We start from the raw sequence: 26248 nt of genomic DNA on the forward strand, positions 1-26248 counted from the left end.
CGATAGATGAACAAATCGATGGTCGGGGTACCTGGCGCAGGCATGATCTCGGAGCATAAAAAACTAAAACATCTTTTGAAGTGTCCGTATATAGACCTACAGTTTATTATAAAAGAAATCAAATCATATACATTGTATGTTCATTTTGCTATTTATTGTGACTAACTTTTGATCAAGTTTCATTAGTGTTTGAGTTGAAATACGGATATATTTACCAAGCAATAGAAATCTGACTATGACGGAATATTGTAATTTGACGTCAAGGCGGCGCAGCGAATATGCATCAAATTGGTGGAAATCTCAGAAAAAAACCTCTTCAGGCCATCCAGTTGCTTAAACAAAAACTATCCGATGGCAAAGGATAAAAAGCTTCAGTTTATCGTCTTTTTTCGAATTCACTGATTTTTTAACTCGAATTAAGACAAAGGGACTAAAAATCAAGTACTTTTTACACACTTATGATGCCAATAGTTCCAAAACATGTACACAGAATTACTGTAGGAGATATTTCAAAGTAATTTGACTTTTGGTTAATTTGACGTTTGGAAATAATCGATTTTTTCACAAAATCAAGAATGGAGAGAATATGCAAATGTTGACATCTTGATATGTAAACAAAAGATGAGAAATGAAGAATTAATCATATTAATTTCTGTTCGTTCGTAAGGTGTTTAATACATAGTACCAATGCGTTAAAATGACGTTGCAATTTTCAGTTTTTGAATCACAATGTTTGAGAAGGTGTTGGCAATGCGGCCGATCGTTCTACAGCGGCTAAAGAGAGAGAGAAAGGAGAGAGAGAGAGAGAGAGTCTCGAACAATTCATGTTCTTCCCAACTATTTGCTGCTTAAATCTAAAGTTTAATTGTTATCTTACGTTTGTATATACATTGCACCTGCGATATCTTCTCTTTTATTCAGCAACATCAAAGGAATGTGGTGCATATCTCAATCACTTCTAATGACTCAGAACTTACTAGACACACTCAAATAAATTGATACTAAAAGCAGAACAGTTTAATACATATTTTTCACATTAAATTTATTTATCAATAAAAATGCTTTGGTCTGGGGGGATAGCAAATTACAACAATGTAAAGTTTTCATCATAAATATACATGTACTTGATTGTGGATTTACAACTCAAAGCTGCTGCAACAATAGTAAGTATATAATTGTATATAACAACTCTAGTCAGTAATACTTAAAGAAAAAAAACAAGGTACAAAATATAAATAAGTTCCACACATCAGTATTATATAATTATATTGTCTTCACACACACATACACTGGTCAAACACACCATAATACAAAATAATAAAAGCTTGACAACAAAGCCATTACAAATTGTCAGACCTTCCATACGTATACAAATATACCAAGTACTTTGTTTTTAAAAAAAAATATAAAACCTACCAAACCTACCAAACCTAACACAGAGATATAGCACTATATTTCCCGCCATTATTCCTGGGGGGTGCAGCACAGCCGGTCTGTGTCACTATACCATCAGGGCACTACATCGTTTTGACCCACACTCCATATACAGGCATGAGATTATCAGTCCTCTTCAAATATGTTACAGTTCTCTCCCTTTATATATATCAGTGCATTTTCCAGGCTCTGGTTTCTCTGGACACTGGCATACAAAGAGACTAATCCGACAGATTACCCTAGACATGTACTTTAGAAGCATAAAATGATGAGTAGTTAGTCAGTGGGCTAATACAAATTATGGCTTTTCTTTGGTTTTTCTATGTTGATATGTCTGGCATGAGGAGCAGCAGTTTTCTTGATAGAATGGGTATGAACATAGCCGGGCTGGCCCTGCCAATCTACAGAACTTGTACACATCTTTACAGCTAGGATCTGAAAGTCAAGCAGAGTGACTGTAACAATAGTCAAAGGGGGAAATATAAGTAAACTAAATACCATGTACCTTTTTTAATTACATTTTTATACAGTGTACTCTTTTCATTAATATTTGTTGGCGTCAATTATTATGGATAAAGTACATTTCATTGTTTCTAGGGTACCTTAATTCTTGGTCAGTGTAGGTCAAACCAATCCTGGTTACCGGTATATAATTTTCATCACATTTTTTTGTTTAATGAATATTTAACTTTGTTGATACTGTGGAATTATTAAATTTCGTGGGGGCCAATTTTCGTGGATTGCTTAAATTTTACAAGTTCGTGGGGACGTAATTTCGTGTATTCTGTTAAACCTACAAAGGAAATATGACTTTATTACCATAATTTATTAATTCGTGGAGGATGTTAACTCGTGGATGAGAGGTACCCACGAATTCCACGAAAATTGAGCCACCACGAAATCTAATGATTCCACAGTAGTCTCAACAACTAGTTATCAACAACCACTAACAAACAGGAATCCCTTTGTTATACATGTCTGTTGTCATACCTTGTTGTACACTCTCATCCGTGCAGGGCTGAGTGTTACAGATGTTTTGTTGACTAGGTTTTTTGTTCGCGGTGCAGGTAGAGCTGGGGGCTAGTTCTGGGTCCATACAGCGTACCTCTCGCGTCTTGGTGCCTGTCCCACAACTTGCAGAACACTGAAAATAACAACAGCAAACTCTCAGCTCAATGTACAATGTAACTTGTTGTATGCATATTTTATTGTGAGGGTACAATATATTTGGTGGAAATTGGTTTTTCAACATCTATGCGTAAATTCGATTTAGTGCATTTCTGAATGTAGATATTGGTATTTAACATGTACATATAACTTCATGGAATTCTGCATTGAACTTGATTTAGCAGAACCTGCATTCTTCCAAAGATCCTAAATATGATACACAGTCAAATTTGACATGTTTACCATTCTCCAAAGACGTTTTATCACTTTGAATTCTTTTCAATCTTTTGATACTGCTAACATATGTGAAAAAAGATGTAGAATACAACAGACCTGCAGTGAAATCAATTCTTCGAGTGTTTACAAAGTTTGTACCTGAGTCCATGGCGTCATGAACCACTGAGGTTGACATGGTGGCAGCTGTTCGCAGGGTCTCTCCATCTCTGGCTTATCCCTCCCTCTACAGTTCTCCTTACCCACAATGGTAAACAACTTCTTGTCTAGCTTCTTCACACATATAACACTCCTCTCCTGAACCCCAGACCCACAGGTTGATGAACACTGAAAAAAGTACACAACTTACACCTTTTTTCTCCAATATAGAAAGACAGATTAATAGCATGACAATACATACCAACATTTGACAAAAAATAGCTAGAGTTTATTGAAATTTGAAAAGGTGAGAACATATACAGTGGTAGCAACGTTATTGTTGACAAACAACACGCACGATTCTGATACACGATCACGCACGATACACGGACGATCACTAACTTACTGAATCTTCACGATACACGAACAAAAACGATTAAACACGCAACCGAACGATTCTACACCATTAAACATGCAAAATCAAAATTAATTTTTAAGATTTGAATTAAGGAAACGTATTACTTTAATTTGTTTTGCTTTATATTTGTATGTTATTGAAAAGCGGCATGTACTTTAGTCATGCACTGTTTTGTATTTTACGAGTTAACACTTTTACACATCCATACACAAATATAAAGGATTCACACACAAATTTATTTTTTTGTTTCCTTAACGAATATTAACTTCTATCATAAGTTAAAGAAAATTACATGTAATAGAAATGAAGATAATACATCAACTACACAAAATTATTTACGTACGAGTTAACTGTTTATGTAATTTAATTCTCTTATGTACGATTTAATTATGCAGGATACAGGTAAATTTGTTACCTTGTTCCATAGAATTTCGATTTTTCACATCCAATATTTTCATAATTTACAGTACATAATTGATTTATTTCTAATTATTCTAAATTTTAAAGCGTCTAAATAAATTTTATTTCAAACAAATGTGTATACACTCTATTAGATAATAATGCGTATCATATCATTTGAAAGAAAAACGTTGGGAATAATCGTTTAGTTTAAAACGGGGAATGGGTAAGCCTGGCCACTTTCATTCAACGTGTCGCTTTTGCTAATATGATTGAAATTATTTGTCAAGACACAATTGATGCTTGATATAGGCTGATTATAAAATTAAGCAAAACTAAATCGACCGAACAAAGGATTGAATGAGCTATGGAAATACAAAAATGTATTTAACGACGAAAGAGAGAATGAATGTTAACAACTGTCAAATGAATGTTCTTATATAATTTTTTTTTATTAAATTCACATTGTTTTACAAAAACTTCTTGTCTTTGTTTTGAGAATAAATCCTGGCATTCCGTAAAAAAAGTTACAAAACCAAAAAACCGCATGATCACGCACAAACACGCACGATAAAAAACGCAAACCAATTTTCCTGATACACGCACGATCCCGCACGTTACACGAACGATCACCCACGTTACACGAACTATTTAACACGATTGGCTTGTCAACAATAACGTTGTTACCACTGTACAGGCATATTACTAGCTGTTCAATCCTTTTCAAAGTACTCTTATGCATTTGTATATAAATATAATTGAATAAAATATTTCTTAAAATTAAAATCTGATTTCGTCTCCTTCACACACACTCAGAATAAGGAGTTACCTCTCTTTGATTACTCCTTACCTCTGACCAGGGCCCAGCAAACCAGTAGCCTCCACAGGGTCGCTTGTTCCGACAGGCTTTCTTCTGCTTCGGTTTCTTGGACTGGCACTTGGCCTCCGATATCTGAGATCCGTCGGGAGATGAGCAGTACACTTGTCTACTGCGATGTCCTCTTCCACAGGAAGGAAAGCACTGCAAGAAAAATCCCACACAAATTTACTGATCAAATGGAACATTTCTATGTAACTATTGCATTGCTACATGTAGTACTTGTAAATATGAATATCATATGGTAGCAGTTTTACTGTGGTTTCATCAATATTCACTGGATACCAATTTTCGTGCATTTCGTTGTAAAGTTGATCCCTGAAATTAAATATTCATTGAAGTGCAATTTTTATCAACATTTTATATTGATAGGGCATTGGCCACAAATTTATGTATCCTTGAAACTGTAATTTTCACTTTATCCACGAAAATTGATACCCTTGAATATTAATGAAACCACAGTATGTGCATTGTGCATCAGTATTATCAAAAACCTTGTAGTAAAATGTGGTTTGAGATTCAGTATTGCTACATCCATAGCATGGATCTTTTAGTAAAATTTGCATTGCTATAGATGGCCAGAGCACATCTTGTTGAAAAATGTACATTGTGAGTCAGTATTGTTACTTTTAAAGCATATCTTTCAATACGCAAATTGTGCACTGTACATCTGTAATGCTACATCCTTCGAAGAACTGACCTTCCTTGACCATGGGCTGTGAAACCAGCCCTGAGCACAAGATCCCATGTCACAGATCTGGATATCCAGCGGCTTGAGGCCCTCACACTGGTCATCTGTAACATTCCTGTCATCCACACTGTGGCAGACCACCAACCGACGTCTCTCTCCTTTACCACACACACTGGAGCACTGCGAATATCATTTCAAATATCATTTCTTCTCAAATGCAAAGTCTACAATGCTGATGTTCATGTTGATGCAATTTAAGTATCTGGTGTTATATAGATGGACAAAATATGGTAATGAGTCATGACCCTTCAAACAAAATACCCATACTCAAATTGCTTGGAGTCAACTCTCTATGATAGAACATTTAACTATGTAAAATCCCTTTAAAACATGTATTTGTATATAGACAGACCTTCTGCCACTCTCCAACCTTCCACTCTGCACATGGTTTATTCATGCAAGTGCGCGAGGACTCAGGTCGAGGGCTAGGGCATTTGCTGGGCTGAATGTCGATCCTGGAAGTCGACGAGACTCTCTGAGCACAGACCACTGGGCGTGTCTGCATGCCACGTCCACAAGACACGCTGCAATCCGACCAATTTCTGATGTCCCACCTAATAAAGAAATTAATAAAAGATGCATTAAGCTGCATGAACTTGAGAAACACATAGTCATATCTCGACCTGAATAGTCATCTTTACTAAATTTAAGAATTAATAAACTGTGCTATCTCTACATCATCCAGTATATGTTATGCAATCTCCTTTGAAACTGGAATAAATTGATCATATCTACATGTTTAACATTCTAATTTTTGTTTTCTGGTATAAAATTTCCATTACGGCATCCAACAACACTGAAGTGGAGATATTTTTTCTCAAAATATCTTCTTAAAATTTTGAATAAATCTGAAGAAAGGACAAGTCATACGACATATTTGCACTTGAGAATTGAGCTAGAACTGACAAAATGAGTTGTAAAAGATCACGTTATAGCTATGAATTTTTTCGTTTGATGTGTCGTGTGTCAAATATCTCCATCCACAGTTAAAAAATCTCAAATGACAATTACTGCTCTGTTCTCATTCTAAGTGCACAGCAGAATTCAAAATTCTGTCACTTTAAATACAAACCTTGTAATTTCGATAGGAAAACAAATATTGATTGTACATCACATTATTTTCATCCCCACCCTCTACAGATGATCAAAAGAACCACATTTATTTAAGCCAATCAGTCTGTAAATTACCCTACATTCAGAGTTTTATTAGGCAAAGAGACCTACAAGTAGGAGCAAACAGTCCTACTTATCAAAGGTGAAGAGTTAATCTTCATTTTCTCAAGAATTGCACAATTTATGCTTTCAGAATGCTACTGGGAAGACCCCATGATGAGAGAGGCAGATAGGCACAGAATTCTTAAATTTTCTTACAATAAGGGCCCAAGCCAGGTTTCATTCTCTTATAAGAATTTTCTTCTACACAGATACATTTGCAGATTTTAAAATATCTGTAGCCGTAGGTCTTGGAGAAGTTAGCATTGCAAAGCAATGCAGAAAATTTCCTCTCATTTCAAGCCTGAAGAGAATGGATTTCCATAAGTTCAACCTTGTTAGACTACGTCAACAGTTTTAAACAGATTTAACGGTTAAAACAAGTTTCTCTGCTACCTTTGTAGTGTATTAATTTCAGAAGATTGATGACCTCTGCGTCAGCTTAGATAACATTTGACAGCCAGCTCATTACTACCCCTCAGTTTCTCCCTTTCCCTCGTCAGTCCCCCCTGTTTGTTCTCATAAAAGCACCTCAATGGGACACCAGTGAAATCTTATAATATGTTTACTGCAGCTTTACTCGAAAATTTTTACTCAGAATTTCTTTTCAGAGAAAAGAAAAGCACGTGCGAACTATTTTTTTTCTTTCCTTGAATGAGATAGCTCATAAATGTCTGTACTGGTCACATTACCCGAATTTTTTGATTAACTGAATGAAAACGCTTCCATTCAAGAATGTAGTGAGCTTGACGTTGGATTTTTGTCCAACTCCCTTACCCAGGCGGACATATTCTGATGTTACACTGGATCGTCTGTACGGCGGGTCGCGTCGTGGGAACACAGTTGTCGTCCGTCACAATCAGATTCCTGTCTCTCTCCAAACACACAATCTTAGTCTGTTGTACGCCTGAAAAAATATCATAATGTATCTTTTCGTATTTTGAGCACATTTCATCAGACATGGACACCAGGCAAATTCAAAATATTTAAGAGATCATCAATCTTAGATTACTAGGCAACAAATAAGTTGAATGTGGTGTGCAGGTTCAAGAGTTCTTTATAGGGTAAAAATATATCTTTTCTAAGAACAGAAAATGAAATACATAAATTAAACCGAAACAAATATATAATGTATATCCGTTTTTTTTCCCTCTTAATCATCACAAAATGTGTAACATTTTTATATTTGCGCCAGTCATATTTTGCGATTTAAAAAGTTTCTTATAAAAAATTGTACAGGGTATAATATCTGTGTATATTCAATTATTTGCGATGTATTAGTAATTGTGAAAAAAGCAAAAATAAGGTCATCGCAAAAATCACCAGATGAATGGTATACCGGTAATCTATCGATTCATGATAGAACAATGCTGAACAATGAAACACTGATTGAAGTCTATTTAGAGAGCATTCTAGTCCACCACTGCATCAATCAAGATCAACTTGATGAAATGCAATAAATTCTGACCATGTTGTCTAGTGCTAATATGTTATTTTTATTTCTTATTTTATCAATGACATTTGTATTATTCAATAAAACAGAGTACATTTATAGAGTGGTACCAAATTGAAGAGATATCTGATATGGTTTAAAGGTTAAAACCAAATAGTAACGTTTCGGCAGACAGAGAGACAAACAGCAAGACAGGCAGAAGAATGTGCAAACACTAAAAAATATTATATAATCTGATAATTAAAAAGTACTGTGGCATGACACAACAGAAATATGCATTAAAAAACTATCATTTCTGCTAAATTAAATGTTGGAAAATATTTTTAGGACAAATTTCCGTTTTTTTTTAATTTCATGACCGTAGGAAAAATTTAAGGTGTAACAGACAGACAGACAAACATACAACCCACAGAGATCTCTGTAGGTGTCCCACTTCACCTAATGTCACACACTAAATGGACTCTTATCTCTCAAGCATCTGTAAAAACTATATATTTGATATTTTATCAGATGTGCACAACATGTTACACCCAAAGTTAAAACCATTATGCAGAGATTTATTTACAGAATAAAGGATTAAATTCCCCTTACATACAGGGCCACAACCCAGTTTTCTACAAATTTAATTAAACAATGGGGGCTATAGCTTCAACCCAAAAATTCTGCCACCTGTTTTCGAACTTTTCAGTTGCATTTTTATTTAAATTCAAATTTAAAACCCTCAACTTATTAGCTAATGGTAAACTGGCGTGTACTCCGTTTTTTTTCAAGCCTTTATAAAACAGTAGGGATAATCCCATAATGTCCCCGGCTTTGGTCTGGATTTTACATGCATCTGATGGACTTTGTGATAACAGGATGATAAATGGGGCTTCACATTGATACAAGAAATACTGTGAAAGATTACATTAAAATTCTCATTAATGTCAAATCATATTCTACCGATAAACTGATTCCTAACAATGCGGATATTGATAATGACCTAGATTTCTTACAATCTGATATTGCCACTACTGCTTTGAAGATTATGCAAATTGATAAATCACGGTTGAATTTTAATGTTCCTAACCTGTGCATTTTATCTTGAATTTTTGCAGATCCCTATAACCCATCAACTTGTTTCAAGTTATGAATATTATTTCTGACAGTTCCATATGATTTAATTCCCATCTGAGAGTTTTGCTCAACTTCAAATAAATAACCACAATTCTTGGTAGCAGCTTTATGCATTATTACTTTCATAAGCATGCATGCAAATAAATTTAAACTATAAAACCTATGTTGCTACCTGTCTGATAAAAATCTTTTATCTGATGATGTAATAAAAACACCTGCCTGTGTGATTTTGGTGTTTTTTTTTTACATATTCAATGATACAATGTAATAGAGTTTTTTCTTATAAGGAATTATATCAATTTTTCGATGTCTTCGATTATAAAAATTTAAATAATGATGTTAATAAATGTATGAATGTAAGATTGTCTTGTTTAATATTGTCTCTAAATGTAGGAAACTTCCTTCAATTCTATCTTATACCAAAGTCCACCTTTTCTTGTGTAGATTGATTATATCTACTAATATGAGTGAAGTTAATTAAGATTTGTACACAGAATGATATTACAGTAAAACCCACTTATAACAAAGGGCCAGGGACAGGAAATTCATTGTAAGCATGGTCAATATAAGCAGGTTTTACTGTACTGGGTTGATTAAAAGTTTATTCAAAACAGTGTAAAGTACTGTCAAATCATTAGATTTCATGAAAGCTAAAGCAACTTTCATGAATTTTAAGGTATCCCTTGTCCATAAATCGACATCTCCAATAAATTATTACAAAAGGTTCATTATATGTACAAACAGACCTATAAAAAATTGAATATACAAAGATTGCTTGTAGTGAAATTAAAGGATAGTACCAGGGAAGTTGTATCCTATGCTGAATCTGAGACCTAAACTTACTAACTGAGAAAGCTAGTACCTTTAAAAGTTTTTGAACAACGTGCACACTTTCTCACATTTCGAGTACTTACTGCTAACAGACATTAGCCAACTCAAAATCCTTTTGACTTTCATGTTGTTACTTGGAACTGTTACATGTATAAATCAGCAATTTGACTTGTTAATTCAGAACCAATTTTATTTGCAATGAAAACACTTTAGTATTGTTTTCTATGCACCCATTGCTTTGTCCTTAAAACTTTGAAAAACTTATTTGTCCGATGTGAAATGAACATCGGTTTACATGTTTTTCAGGAATACAACTAAATTGAAATGATACAACAGGATTTGATACAGTTTTGTCAGAGTAAGTAGAGTAGCAAATTACTGGATGCTGATACCAGCCAATTGCGCTTTCTTACCTCTTCCACAAGTAAGAGAACATTCCGTAAATCCCACAATTCTCCAATCATATCGGGATGCATCTGGGATGTTTCTAGCAGCAAGAACAGGAGGCCGATTATTGATCACATTGTTATTCTGTACAGGGTAGCCCTGATTGATCGCATTGTTACGAGCAGTATCGGATGAAAGCGTCGCATATCTTCTGCCGTAATCTCCGGACACTGCCTGGTTGGGCTTGAATGGTCCGTAGTACGCGGAGTACTGTCTTTGTTGGGATTCGGTAAGATTCCTTGATTGACCACGCCCACTTAAAGTCAAACTCTGGAGTTCAGGTTTGACCCCTGAATATGGAATGTACTGGGGAGGGGACTGCACTGAAGTCCTCCTGTTTGGAATGATCCTAGGTCTGTAGTCCTTAGGGAAGGGGTAACTTCCCTCTCCAGTAGGAATATTTTCGTACCCAGTCTCGTAGGCGGATTGCATGCTGCCGTCTGCCAAAGGCTGGTCCACTGCAGGGTTAAATTGGTTCCCCACCTTCAGTCTTGGAATGATTGCCTCCATCGCTGCTTTGGTCATGTGTTTAGGAATTGTAAACTGATACAAGATGCCAGGGCTTGTTCGGTAATACAGCAACTGCAATATCAGATGATACAGTGGTGTGAATTCTATACATGGTATACATCTTTAGTAACCAACAAATTTCTTGTTAATCTCTGCTTCCCCTTTCATGTGGATCAAATCTATATCTTGCTATCAATGACTTTAAAAAATAATAATTTGAGCAGTACACCCTTCACATTAGTTTACCGTAGATGAATTATTTGATGTGTATCATCATTCTCTTTAATTGATTTTGTCTATCATAAATGAGCATGATACATACACATAGTAAAACACATTTATAGAGAAGAGCTAGAAAAAAAATGATTTTGATTCGTAATAAATGTAATTGATCATTTTATTCGATTAGTTTATTTTACGATCAAGGGGAAAAAAACTAAGATTTGCTTTTTGAATGAATCGTTTTGCAGTTCAATTTGAAAGTTAATGGTAAATATTAAATAACTCGTTCATGATGGTGGTTGATTTTCTTTGTACATATCCATTAGTACACACCTGTACATCTACCGTCTGATTGACTGGACCCTTGGCCCTGACACACTCCCCTGGACACCCCGTCCCCTCCCGCTTCCTGTAGGTAAAGGTAGTCCCCGCTGCCTCGTAATCACCCGCTCTGCTGAGGCGATTATTGCCATTCATTACGTAACTTCCATTCTGAAGACGGAAGGCTGGAAAATAAATGGTGAAAAAATGCATTCAATGTTGACAGCAAGAGACAGTGTCTTTTATTACCGTAGATCCTTCATCCCTTAGTGTGAACCACTTAAATTCTAGCTACCTGCCCATGTCTGGTTAAAATAATCAGTCTGTACATACTTATCATACTGTATGGTATCCATGCATCTAATGACACGCAATGCCACTTTACAATCTACCATTATGTTTCAACATGTACAGGTTAATTTTAGTAACATCGGAACTTATCCAATGAAACCCATCTTTAATTATAAGATGTTTGGTTTTAGAATAACAATCAAACCTAGACTTCATTGAGACAGTGACCATCTCAAATGGTCTCACTAAAAAAGAACATATTGATGAGAAGAATCTAGAGAACTTTGCTTTACCTTTATAAATCCCTGAAATATCAAAGTTTTATGGTTCTGCACATCCTACATGTATATCAAACAAGCACAGCATGTGTGTAGTATAAGGCAGATAGAACCAAGAAAATAATTCATAGGGTCTAGAAAAGATTTCACAAAGATGTCTGTTATGACCTTGACCTTTCACACAGAAACTTGAATTCAAGGTCAATATATACCGTTAACCTAAAGGCACTCTTAGGTAAAGTCTGAGCAAGATTGGGTCCAGCAAAGAGAAATTATTGTGTAAAATTGGATTCCAAGGAGATCTGATCTGACCTTTACCTTTGGCTTAAAAAACTTGATTAATAGACAGTGCACATTTGTTTTCAAAAAGCTCTCTATATGTGAAATATGCCAAATAAGGTCAAGGGTAAAGAATAAAAGGTCCAGACAAGGTCAGACTTCTGATATGACCTTGCCCTTTGACATAGAAACTTAATTTAAGGTCACGGTAAACCCTCTAACCAAAGGCACTCTGTGGGTGAAGTATGTGACAAATGATGTCCAAGTGACAGACAGACCAACAGACTGATCACTATAGGGTGCCCACAGAGTGAGACCCTAATTAATGAAATTAAAACAGAACAGCAAGTAAGGCATGCCTGTCTTCCCAGGTTTGACTGTGCAATCAAACTATCTGCTACATAGTTACAGAATACATCTTCAGATAAGTCATGAAACTACTAATAGGAGTCCATTTTTCACTTACAATATTGTAAACTACTCCTGTCATGAATAAATTAACAGATTAAATACAGCAGGTGGAACTACATAAAAGTCTAATATGTGTGTGTGCACAAACTGATGACAGATTGAATTGATGTTTCAACTACCAGAAACCTTGCATAAACCTTCAAATGATCAAACATGGTATAGATAAACAAATTCTAAATGAAGTGAGTAATAGGACATAAAATATATTGGATGGGACATATAGCTTGGATACACATTGGTAAGTCTCCCAATCTGTGGTACCAGTGCAACAACTTCCCTCAAATAGCACTAAAACTTAATGATGGCCTCTAATTTAGCAAAGCTGCATTCAACCAATAAAGTTCCCCTAGAAATATATACGGCCAATAAACTATCTTGAAACAATTATCCTCAAGCAATGCAGGTACAAACTTCGAAACATATTGAATTTTAGAGTGTGTTGGGTCGTATTGGAATTCCTTCATTCAATATTGGTGGGAAATGAAATATCACATTATTCACAATACAAAACTGTCTAAAACGGAATATTAAATGGGATGATTGCACATCTAAGGAGCAACATTGTGCCAATCCTCCTTTGATCTTTTGTTGCATTCTTCCTAGGGTTACCAATTCTAGAAATAAATATTTATCTGCCTATAAAAGCAAAATGGGCTAGCTGGGGATACACAGAGGAATTCCTACCAAAAAACAAACATATTCAAAATTGGACCTTTATCAGAAATGATTAATTAGACCTGAAAAAACACAATAAGGTGTATTCTATTTAACAGGAAACCTGGACAAGTGCTCATCTTATGCTAATCCTTGAGTGACCTTTACTATGTAAAAGTTGCAAGCTTTTTTAATCTTGTAACAAGATTGTCACATTTATAATCATTAACCAGTGTTTCACCTGTGCTTGGTTGGCCGGGCTTTAGAACCTACCTAGGTACCCTGCCTATTTCATTGAGTCCGACCATTTCACAGCCAACACAGAATGTAGCCATCAGGAATTTTGACACAATCTTAATGTGATTTGAGTCCGCCAAATGTCCAACTTGTGTAATAAATGTGTTTACAAAGGGCCTTGTTTTATCTTGCTTGAGAAACAGAAAATTAAGTCCTGCTGCCATTACTAACATTGTATGGATAGGGAGCAATTGAAGACTGCATGCATATTGTCATTTTTAGAGTATTCAATTTTTTTTTTCTGTCAGGTGGAATTATTTTTGCAGTAAAATCAAAATGCCCTAAAAAAACACCAGACAATATTATATTCATAAAATAAACTGAAAATTACATTGCAAAATATTTTGGAGAGAAATTAAATCCCCAAAATTTGCACCCCTTGAAAAAATAATAAAAATTAGCTAAGGATGATTTTAACATTTCATTTTTAATTAATATGTCTCAAAAATTCTTTATTTTATTTCTTTTAGGGTAGATTATAGCCAAGCCTGTTTTATTTCTACATTTCAGAAATTGCTGAGGAAGGAAAAAACTTTAAAAATTGGCCTTGTTAGGTTGTTGACATCCTGCGACTATTGAATTAACACAATTCTCCCCTGAAGTGCTGTATTATTCTCACTCAACAACTTCCCCGCCCACTCACATCCTTAAGATATTCATTCATTAATTTCACTACTTCCTTTATGGCTTATAAAATGTAAATTGTTATTTAATGTGTTATACAATTTTTCTTGAAAACTATTTTTATGAGATTCTTATCTTTATATACTTCTGCATTAGATATGCAAGTTGTAAAACTATTTCCACAAATGTTAGCTTTTCTTAACCAATGATATAATAATTTTCTTCTTTAGCTGCATTTTAAGAATCTAATTCATACATAAAATCAACAGTGTTCAAAAGTGCCTTCATTGCACAGAATAACATAGAAGTCCACCCCTCAGTACAGGTACACATAATAGCTAATCTATAACTCTGTCAGGGTAAATCAGTGGAAAACAGTATAATCTCGTTAAATTTGTATCTAAAGCTTGTTCTAATGAGCCTCAAAGTGTGCTACGTGTAATTAAGACAAAAAATTCCTTTCCATTTTTTTTTTTCACTTTTGGGTCTGAGTGGATGGCTATAAGATACTTTAATTGCTTTTATCTACTATCTTGACCTGTCACAAGTTCACACCTTGTTGATTTGCTGTCTCAGTGAAATCTCTACAAAGAGATACCCTGCTTTTTATGTCTAAAAGCTTTTGGTTTACAAAACATAAATAAAAAGGTTTTCAGAAAGATTACCAAGTTTGCACAACTCTAAAATGGCCTTTTGATGCGAGGATACTTGTATGAGAGGAGCTTAAGCCCTACACACTATTGCTTTTAAAATGCCTATCCTGAAGTCTAAATTTGAAATTTCTGCAAATAGTAAACAATTAATAAAATGAAAAAAATAAAAATAAATGATTGATTTGACAAAGCGCTGAGAAACCCCTTCTCCTTAAATAGAAATTCTCGAGCATATAACAAATGCTGAAGTACTTCAGTCGGAGTGAATTAGGTAAAAATTGCACACCTATTTTCTCCCCCCTGTGTCTGACTTTTCTATAGGTAATACAGGGAAAACCTCTTTCTACTCTGCTTTATGGGTTCTCAGTTTGTTGTTATTTGCACAATGAACTCACAGCCTTCAGGTGCAACAGAACTTACGACACAATTTGTGTGAATCTGACAAAGTGAGGTTCTACAAAGTCATCTTTGGCTTCACCCTTCCTTTCCCCCTGACAACCATTGCCCCTATGATGTGAGTTCTTATGGCACATTCTGACAATCATTACATCAGTGTGCCCAAGTACATCTTGTATGACCCTTTGTCTGTTATTATTTATCTTTTAATGTTTTGCTAGGATTAATCCACATGTTTTATTTGGTCTCCTAACTGTCAACACATAACACCATCGGAATCTGTACAAGTATTCTAACACTTTACCAACAATTGCAAAAGTGTGACAATACAGACCTACTTTCACATATAATTCTAGTCATGAAGACATGTTCCTTTGTTATTTAACAATTATAACATACCACTTTCTATTTTAATAAGTATCAGGTTAAATTCACTTTTACTTTACTGTCTTGCATCTGATATTGCTATAGTACATGTAACTATATATTCTTTACCTAGGTAGTTTCTGCTGGCTCCTAGCTCTGTTATATTGATATTGCAGGCTCCAACTGGAATGCGAGTGATGAGGTTGTATCCATAAGGTAGAGAGGCTCGAGTGTAGATCCCAGAGATTGTCTGGCAATCCCGATTGTTCCCGTTGCAGACTCCACAGCGATCAACCACTGCTCCAGATCCCACAATCCCATCACAGCCCACTGTCTGCAAAACAAGGAATAATCCTAATAACTAAAATATCCCAAAACTTCTAAACATCTAAATGTCTGTAAGACAAGAATCAACTCTGAATATATAGATCTGTCAATCCTATCATAACCCCCTTTCAGTAAAACAAAATACAATCCTGAACAAAAAGATCTTAGACACCAAAATTCTTTTTGTTCTAATGACTGTCTGACAAGAAACAACTATGAACAGACAGATCCCAAAATCCCTTCATATCCAACTGTCATTTAACAAGACATAAATCTGAACACATGCATAGATCCCACAATCCCATCATGACCTGTAAAACCAAAAACTAATGAATGTATAAATTAGATTAGAAATATGTCATAAAAGGATTATTTAATAAAAAAAAAAAGTCCCTGGGGTCTAAATACTTGGGGGTGGGGTGGATGGGGGGGGGGGGGTGGATCCTGTCCTCAAGCACCTGTGCTCTACGCATGCAGATCCCACAATTCCAGTACATATCCCACATATGGTATATGTCTCTAAAACATTAGACACAACTCTAAACATTTATGAAGCAACTATTGATACATGTGCCTTTATCCCTAAACAATTTTATGATGGATAATAGAAGTGAAAAACTGTGATTTAATGCATCATCACTTATAAGCACCATGCACTTTGAAACAGACAGGACATAAAACAAAAGTTTAATTCAAAATATTTTTCAGCAAAAATCAAAACAGACACAAGGTACATTTGGTAAAGTGTATTCTTTATTGCCTCATGCAATGGATTAAAGTACAATTAATTACAAATTTCACCAAGTTAAGATTTATATTTCAGGTCCAATGAGCCTGATAACATTATGGACTTACAAGATTATATGAAGATTGAAATCAGAGCATTGAAGTTTCTTTCACGTATCAGAGTCGACCTGTGCTAAGTAAATACATTGAGCTCCATTGCAGATTACCAAAATAAATTAATTAAAGACAACTGATCGGTTGAGTCAGAGAAATCTAGACAGGGGTAATGGTTGTTAAATATATATCCAAGTTTTACTTGGGAGTTCTAAATGCTTGTCAAGCTTTCTACGATAAATCATTATCGGGAACTTTAAAATAGACAAAACCAGAATATTGAAAGAACCCAGTGCATTAAACAAACATTCAATCTGCTATTATCACCACAAGCCTCAATAAACATTGAATTCCTATTTCTTTATCTTTGATTTCCATTGTCTGGATTCTCCCACAGATGTCATTCTGTTTAAAAACCATGCTTTTCAGACCAAATTTTTAAATTATCAGTTAAATGCATGTACAATAGCAACCTGCTAAAATATGTTCAAACGATGAAAATTGTAATGATCATATAACAAAGCCTTCGATGCATGTGATAATTAGGAGGGAATACAGCGGTGTTCCCCACCAATTGGTGACCATTATAACCCTCATTTACTGACCCCTGTCTAGCAGGCTGATTTAATAAGGGTACATGTCTTGACTCTGGGTGGCAATCTTAAGCACCTGCTGCTGAATTTTTTTACAATCAAATTCACTCAAAACATACGTTATCGATTTACCAAAATGCATGTCCATTCCTTTCAAGATATTTTTTTCTTGTTGGGGAGGGGGGGGGATAAGAATTTGGATATAATAACTATTTTCTGTTGAAACATTTTTGAAGTTATATTTTAGATGCAGTAAATACCAAACTAAACCCTTTATCAGTTTACCAAAATGCATGTCCATTCCTTTCAAGATATTTTTTTGAGGGGGGTGGAATAAGAATTTGGGTACAATAATTATTTTCTGTTGAAACAGTTATATTTTAGATGCAAAAAACAGCAACTCTAAAGTGAATGATCGAGTGTTATGTACCTCGTTGTAATTTATATATAGGCCTGCTTAAAGGATTCCAGTTGGAACGACTTTTTCTCCAAAACTATCTTCCAAAATTAATTTTCACCTGACACTATTTATGTTAAATAAACATGATGTCATTAGTTAAAAATTACAGATACCAGAAATTCTTGGAGTATCAAGTTTCAGGTGAATTCAAAACTACAGAATTAATTATTGCAGCAGGGCCCTGACAAATGGTCCAAGTTTTGTTTTCGCTGCATTTCTTCCACTGGATAGAAAGTTCTCTACAAATATTTCACTCGATCAACTCTATGAATACTAAAATGCTTCTGAAATGATAATGCATTGATAAATGACAGCATGCAGCGAAGACCAGACAATATGTTTAGAACTGGCATTGGAGAAGGTCACTGACAACGTTTGGTTTGGTTTCTGTTTTATTTATATTGCATAGCTTAAACCTGCATTTCATGGAGTTTCTTAAGTCAGTTTAATTTAACTAGCACCTTTTTGGATGATTTAATCTCTCAAAATATTTCAGAGACCAGCAAAAGCCCTCAATAGCCATCTCAAATACCACTCTCATAAGAATACAAACTTAACTGTGCAAATTTTATTCATAGGGTGCATATTTCTATGCACATAAACCTGCAATCTAATGCACCTGTGCAAATAAGACTGAATTGCATAATGAAAAACATTTCAAAGCACTATTCCCGCCTTTCACTTCCCAAATGAATGATCAGCCTGCATAACTAGGAGGATGGCAAATGATCTATTACGCTTCGTCCCAACCCACTGTCTTATAGATAAGTGTTAATTTGCCTGGAATTTCATCTTCATTGTATATCAAATTTGAAATGGTTAAATCATGGCAGGGAGGAGATGAGCATCAGCAGGGTTTTTAATGCTCTCTCACAGCGCTTTATCCTCTTCTATTCTGCATACATCAAAGAGCCTGCATCTCATTGAATTACATCATTAAAAAACTGTATTACATACACACATTAAAAATCAGCAACAAACACACATTAAATCTCAATTTTTATACATTTCTTTCTATCAAATCTAGGTTTATTTATTTCAGGAAAAGAAAGAGTGAGGTAGGAAATATTTTTTTAGATACTGTCGGCTTTGGAGATCTTTTCCCTTACCACCCATAACACTTGTACTCCCCAGGAACATGCAAAAGAAAATGAACATTAATAATCATTCCATATCTAAGCCACATACATGTTTATTTCTGTTCTTAGCTCCAAAGAGAGTTTTTTGACACTGTTAAAAATTAATTTCTACTAAGCATTAAATCTAATTAAGTAACACATATAGTGAATTGATAAAATCTGTCTGAATAACACTATGGGTAAGGATCAGAGATGTATATTGAACCCCCATTCCGCCTCCTCTAAACATGCACCCTATACCAATAGAAGCTATGAAATTAAATAGAGCATAATTATTTGGTATTTTGAGAAATACAAATTGATTTTTTATTTATAATCAAGGTGGGTTTATACACTTCCTGAGATAAGACTAATGGTCACATGGTGACCTGGTATGACCTCTCAGAGTCCAAAAAGCACCTGTCCAATCGACAGTGTTGTCACTGGTAAAACTCTGCTAATCCCTTTCCTCTTTTAGCGAGATTGTAATGCTGTTTTAGACTAGTCGGTCAAACAAATTTCTCTTTAATTTCAGGACACTCCCTCTTTTCAAAAATACTCCTCATGATAAAAGATATTTACTGGGTAAACTTGTGTACATAAAAAGGTTTGTAATGACAGTGGGGTAGAAATACATTGAATGACAATTCATAAAATGTCCATTTCTTCAGATTCCAAACACCATTAGAAAAAGCAGCAGTCGTCTTTTATAGAAGAGCAGGGGTATTAAAACGTCACCAGTGAAACCATGAACATAAAAACCTAGATATCTGAATACATTTTTTCTTCCTAGCTCTGCCCACACTTCCAATCTTGACTTGACACTAATCTTTTAGAAAACAGAGGTTTTAGTGAATAGTACACATATCAAAATAAGAGAGAGCCGACCAGTAGGAAACTCAATTAACAGTATACATAAATAAACAGTTAAAGTCTGAAACAGGAATGAAAAAATGAAAAATATTCACGGATATCCTGATCATGACAAAGAAATTGTTTTAAAACATATTGATAGAGATAAAGAAAGAGAAAAAAAAAATGATTAAAATAAATATTTCATAACACATCCAAAACTCAGATTTCAGCAGATTCTTTATAACCCACTTCAGAAAAGCAGACAGTGATATGATATTGCAGACTAGACAGAGGGGATACTGAAATCTTATAGGTCATCCCCCCCCCCCCCCCCCAATTATTGTAAATAACAGCCCCCACCCCACAAAGTCACCCCAATCAATTCAAACCAATAAAGAAAAAAAAAACCTCATCTAAAAGAAGATAATGACACATCGCCATTAAGTGATAGATCATTCTATGGTTTGAATTAAAGGCAGTAAATGGTGGTCAAGGCCTTCCTTAGTATATGAGACAGCCTTCTTACAATGGTCTAGCCCCATCTATCAAACGGACATTTGAAATGGTTGTTTTTACACCCAAAAACTGATATTCCTTCTTTAACATCCCGTTATTATACATATTAAGGTACATGTTTATTCACCTAAATTATGTTTTCACATATTTTTCTTTTAAACTGGTTTCCTTCTTCAGTAAAATTTTCATGCAATTATACATATTAAGGTACATGTTCTTTCAAATACATGTAAATCATGCTTACATATATTTTTCTTTGTAATCTGTTATTTTTCATCCAAGCCCTAGTCATCTATTTAAATTCAACGATGAGCTGAACATGAGAAAAGAGAAGCCATGAATATTGAATCCAGTTGCCTTGTTTTGTCCAACTGTCAATTCAAATAATGAAAATTTTTTTGAAAAAGGAACTTTAAATTATGATCTTTTTACCGACAGTGAAAACATCTGAAGAGGTTGTACGGAGATGAAAGACGATGATAAATTTTATGACAGCAGAAGAACAAAAGCTGTTAACAAGTTGATCCTCTTATGGAGAGAAGGACGCCCAAGGGAGATCCAACGGATTTCTAATGCGACAATTAAACCACCAAAATGTTCGCTGAGTATATTAACAACTTGGTGAAGGCATCACTGAATGCACGAAAGAGAGAGAGAGAGAGAGAGAGAGAGAGCCAATTAAGTGGACTGTTTAATATTGCTACTACGTACATTTTACATTTCTAACATACCTTTTTTATCAAGAATGCAGGAAAAACCAGTATCATCTTTATGAAGTAAATTATTTCTATCAACAATCTGTGCATTATAATTATTCATATATATACATATACTGTTAAAAACCAGTGAGTAAAAGAAATCAGTTTTTACATTCTTTTCCTTTAGATTACATCACCTTTAAGGTTCAACTTACAAATACAACCAATTATATGCTACAACTTCTTTTTAAATCAATTTTCAAATCCTTAACTTTTATTTCATTTGATAAATTTTAAGGAAGAAAAGTGATTTTTACCATCTGAAACATAACTTAATTGTTAATGTTTAAGGCTCTGTGGTTGGTACACAGAGAATGAAAGATGATGACCCAATGTCAGCATGCACAGATATAACTGTTACATATAAAACACACAGTTTATGAGCTTTGGGTCAAGAGACACAATAAATAATAAGAAACCCTTTGTAATATTCTTAAAACAAATGGAACATTAAGACATACTTCTCAAACCGCCCTCAGAAATACTCATATAACAAATCGGCACAAGCTGGCATAAGGGAGCAATTTGTCAACCCCATTCAGAGAGATGCATTAGGCAGAAGCTGACATTACACTCTCAGAACTTCCTTGAGAATGTCAAAAAAAATTCTGATCAGATATTTTCATTTAAAATCTAAAATTCTTATACTTACCAGCAAAAAAATCAGAATTTTTACATAACAAGTGAAATCCATTTTGCACCATGCATGAGTTCTGCTCAATTCCTTTAGGGTTTTTGACCTCCTTTGAAAAATGCAAGAATTTTTGTCCAGCCCAAAATTTTATCTCTTGTCCCTTGAATCAAAATTCTTAAAATACAGTACCATTAAGAAAAGAGGTTAAGAGACATTTTGCAAACTTTCAGAATTCACAAAATAATAGTATGGTGAATAAGAGAAAACTTCCAACACACCGACACAACTGCCAAAATACCACTGTCGGTTAACAAGTATTGACAGAGCCTTATATGTGTGGTGGGGCTTGGCCAATGTTGATAACAATTTCTTAAAGAGCTAACCCTCTACTTTTTAACACAGGTAGAGAGTTGATAAAAAAAAGAATCTGCATTGTGATTGTGCACATTTCATTTTAATTTCCCTCCCCCCTCCACTGAGAGACGAGCAATTAAATGGTGCGCCGGGCATTTTCTGTACCATCCCAGGCCGCTTGAAGATGGGTTCATGGAAGACATTTAGGATATAATATTACATGCTAAGAGTTGTCCAAGATGAGTATCTCTTTGTCATTAACGTCATAGAAGCCAGGTCACTTCACTCGGGAACCATTTATCTTGTTCAGACTACATTTAGTAAAAAAAATTAATGTAAAAAACAAGGAAAAGAAACCAGTGAACAACAAATTTGTGAATAATTATCCTGTAAAAGACACCAACCTCATGTATATTTCTCATGTTGAATGCCTTTAAATTTAAGAAATCATTGAATATCAAATGACTGCATGTTTATTTTCACATGCTGCAATATAATGAGTAAGGGTTTCAAGTTATATTTTGAAAATGGTACGGTAATAACTTCCAAAGAAAAATTTGTCACCCACCCCTCTTAGCATAGAGCAATAACTATATAATTTACTTTTTTTCCATTTCACAAATACAGAAAATATTCAAATTTGGTTTTGCCTACTTATAAATCTAACAGCTAGTGCATTCTATCATGATGAAATAGGTTAAATACAAGTGTGACACACAATGCTGGGCTCAGTAACAAAGTTCTACTGAAGCAATGAATCTGTAAGTTACAGGCAAAACATGTTTGATGGGGATAGAGAAGAAATGTCAGATCAGCAAGAATAAAGTTCACTTGCCCAAGAACTTAAAGATTAAAATCAATCATTAGCCTACGATACAATTTCAGCAATATTTTTATATACCGGTATATAACATAGGAGCAGAATAAAACACAAGTGTGACATTTTCATTCAACTTTCAAAACCAATTCATTTTCTTCAAAGTTATGAATCTATTCTTAGCATCAATTTTTTTTTAATTTACACAAAATTTCAGATTGGTGTTGACTAAGATTAAAACAATATATCATAATTTGTGGCATGCGGCATACTATTACTTATTACTTATTACATATTGCATCGATAATGGCATTACAATTTTTACTGCATGCTCTCTCAAAATAATCTTGCCATGTTTGATGCATTTTTTGTGTCTGTGATGTCATCTGTTAAATCATTTTTAAACTACAAATTGTTCAAGCTTTTGTTCTATGCCTTTTTAACCTCATTCAGATGTCCAAACTGCTGACTTTTTTTATCTTTGAAGATCTGTATCATAGGCATATTTTACAGCAATAGATAGCTATTCACTCTTCTACTAATGTGGTTGTTCACAGCCCTAGATTTTGAAAAACTTGACAAAAAACATTGTTGCTCATATATCTATACAATTTCTGTATCTTTCCATTATCTGCAATTAGGCAAGACTGTATTGATGGAATTTAATTTTCTGATGCATAGATGATAGGTCATCAAAACATTTGCCTATTGAGTATCAATCTAATTTTATCTACCCTACCTATCATACTTTAAAATTATAATTCAAAACCTTAAAAAACAAGAGATGTTTGTGAAACACTTATGCCCCCCTCCCTTGGAAACATCCACGAAGAAAATGAACGTAAACTGCTAATAATTGGAATTTTTCTAAGTCAAAGGGGCATAACACTGTTGAAAATTGCTCGAACGTACCCAAAATTGAACTTGACCTAGATATTACATGTATTATAATAAATGTGTATACCAAATTTCATTTCAATATGTGCAACCTTTGCAAAGAAAATGAATGGAAACTGCAAATGAGTGGAATTTTACTAAGTCCAAGGGGCATAACTCCGTCGAAAATTGCTTGATCATACCCAAAATCGAGCTTCACCTAAAGAGTTATGCCCCTTGGACTTAGTAAAATTCCTCTTATTTGCGGTTTCCATTCGTTTTCTTTGCAGAGGTTGTAAGTATTCAAATGAAATGTTGTATGCACATTTATCATGATAAATGTGCATACAACATTTCATTTGAATACTTACAACCTCTGCAAAGAAAACGAATGGAAACCGCAAATAAGAGGAATTTTACTAAGTCCAAGGGGCATAACTCTGTTGAAATTTGCTTGATGTGTATACCAAATTTCATTTCAATACATGCAACCTCTGTGAAGAAAATGAATGGAAACTATTGGTGGACCTACTGACCAACTGACATACGTAGTCAGGCAAACAAACGGACAGCAGCAAAGCAATATGCCCCTCCTTCTTCGAAGGGGGGGCATACAATATAATAAGTTAATTTGGTACAAATAAGATGAAATTCCGCATAGACCGCATAGACAGTGCCTCAGTTCTAAAATATTTGGGTAGAAGAAAATCAACTATTTTTTTAGAAGCACAAAAAATAAAAACTACCAATGGTAATTGGTAAAAGAAATATCGAGACAGCTAGAGCAAGTTTTCATGTTTTAAGTTATCTCCCTTATCAGATAAATAAGCTAACCTTAATACACCAGAACAAACACAATAAAAAATACAGTATGTCAAAAGAAAAAAATACCATGTCAAAATCTACAATTGCAGCTAAAAGAACTATATATGATATTAGTCAAATTTGGCCCCCATAATTCGCTATTTTTTAAAATGATTCAGGTACATTAATTTGTTGTGTTATCTTATAAAAGAGTTGACATGAAATATGTTTTTCACCTATTAATTTGAATTTTATGCACTCACTGGTAGTATATGACGTCACAAGTGACGCTATTTTTATAATTCAATCAAAATCAGTACAAAATTGACATTTTTCTCATCTTTTTTCGAATGAGAAATATAGAGCAACTCTTTGAACAAGAACGAACTTTTTGTCACTTATAAGTACTGGAAAAATACATCTTTGGTGAAAATATTTTGTTTGTTCAAGCAGTCGCTCAATGTTTCCTTAAAGAAAACTGCTTCAAAACAAGCCGTTTTATGCTAAAAATGAGAAAATGGCGGGAAAAGGTAAACTTTGTGATGTCATATTTTTATAAATTGTGGGCACTAAAATCAAAATGAAAATTATGAAAAAACTTCAAATGTATTTTTGTACAAATAAAACAAAGAATTACAGTAAAATGTCAACGTTCATTTTAGGGGGCCATTTTAGGCTCAAACCATATATAGTCCTTTGCATGATCTTGCAAAACAAAGTTAACTTAAAAAGCTCCCATAAGATCCATGCCTGAAGAACAAAATAGGGTGTGCCAAGGCTGTAAACTTATCAGGTAAAATGTAAACCACTTCTCTATGTACATGTGATGTTCATTAGGACTTGTTATTCATTGAATAATTAAAAGTCATATGATTTAAGGAGTCATGCTTTTTTATGCTTAGCATTAAATCAGTTTATAGTATCACATACACTGAATCTGTCAATAAAATAACAGTCACTTTTCATCTGCCTTCCGGATCATGGAGAAGTGACAAAAATCAAATTTCAATCATTTATTTTAAGTAATAACCACTACGTAGTGCCCCCCCCCAAAAAAAAAGCAACATTCTTAAAAGTGTTTCAAATATATGCTATATTATTTTGTAATAACATTAGACATATTTTTTATTTTGTTTTGTTCATTTGCACTCATATATTATTGCATCCAAAAAATATGACACTATATTTCCATTCATTTTTTTCTTGTCATTTTTTTTCAAATAAGAATCATAAAGCACAGCTTGGAACTTTTCATTATGAGCAAGGTAATTTTGCAAGTCTTCAAGACCTGTTGTGTTATGTGATTTATGACTGCCTCATATTCCAGGGACCAGGAATCTGAGCATCATCAGTAACACTTCAAAATGCTACTGCAGGTTTTATATTTGCAGCTTGAAAATGATAAAGAATTTTGTAAATAAGGGGACAAAGAGTTAGCATAGCACTGTTCTTGTGAT

General features: G+C 34.2%; 1 protein-coding gene across 3 annotated transcripts in view; it reads right to left on the bottom strand.

Moving 5' to 3' along the window:
• Positions 1 to 1021: 1021 nt before the first annotated feature.
• LOC128176579 (ADAMTS-like protein 4) overlaps positions 1022 to 26248 on the bottom strand; it is a 42021-nt gene continuing 16794 nt past the window's right edge. For 2 of the 3 annotated variants that reach the window (XM_052843002.1, XM_052843001.1), the window contains 10 exons: positions 15969 to 16173; positions 11543 to 11715; positions 10444 to 11059; positions 7408 to 7537; positions 5771 to 5972; positions 5368 to 5538; positions 4641 to 4811; positions 2977 to 3162; positions 2425 to 2578; positions 1022 to 1869 (listed from right to left, as the gene is read on the bottom strand). In XM_052843002.1, the coding sequence (XP_052698962.1) occupies positions 1733 to 1869; positions 2425 to 2578; positions 2977 to 3162; positions 4641 to 4811; positions 5368 to 5538; positions 5771 to 5972; positions 7408 to 7537; positions 10444 to 11059; positions 11543 to 11715; positions 15969 to 16173 (2145 nt within the window). In that variant the 3' untranslated portion in view covers positions 1022 to 1732. Of the gene's footprint in view, positions 1870 to 2424; positions 2579 to 2976; positions 3163 to 4640; positions 4812 to 5367; positions 5539 to 5770; positions 5973 to 7407; positions 7538 to 10443; positions 11060 to 11542; positions 11716 to 15968; positions 16174 to 21958; positions 22306 to 26248 lie in introns of those variants that run through there. The other variant, XM_052843003.1, reaches the window with a different exon arrangement.

The sequence above is a fragment of the Crassostrea angulata genome, chromosome 3 (assembly GCF_025612915.1).
Source record: "Crassostrea angulata isolate pt1a10 chromosome 3, ASM2561291v2, whole genome shotgun sequence".
Taxonomy (NCBI): domain Eukaryota; kingdom Metazoa; phylum Mollusca; class Bivalvia; order Ostreida; family Ostreidae; genus Magallana; species Magallana angulata.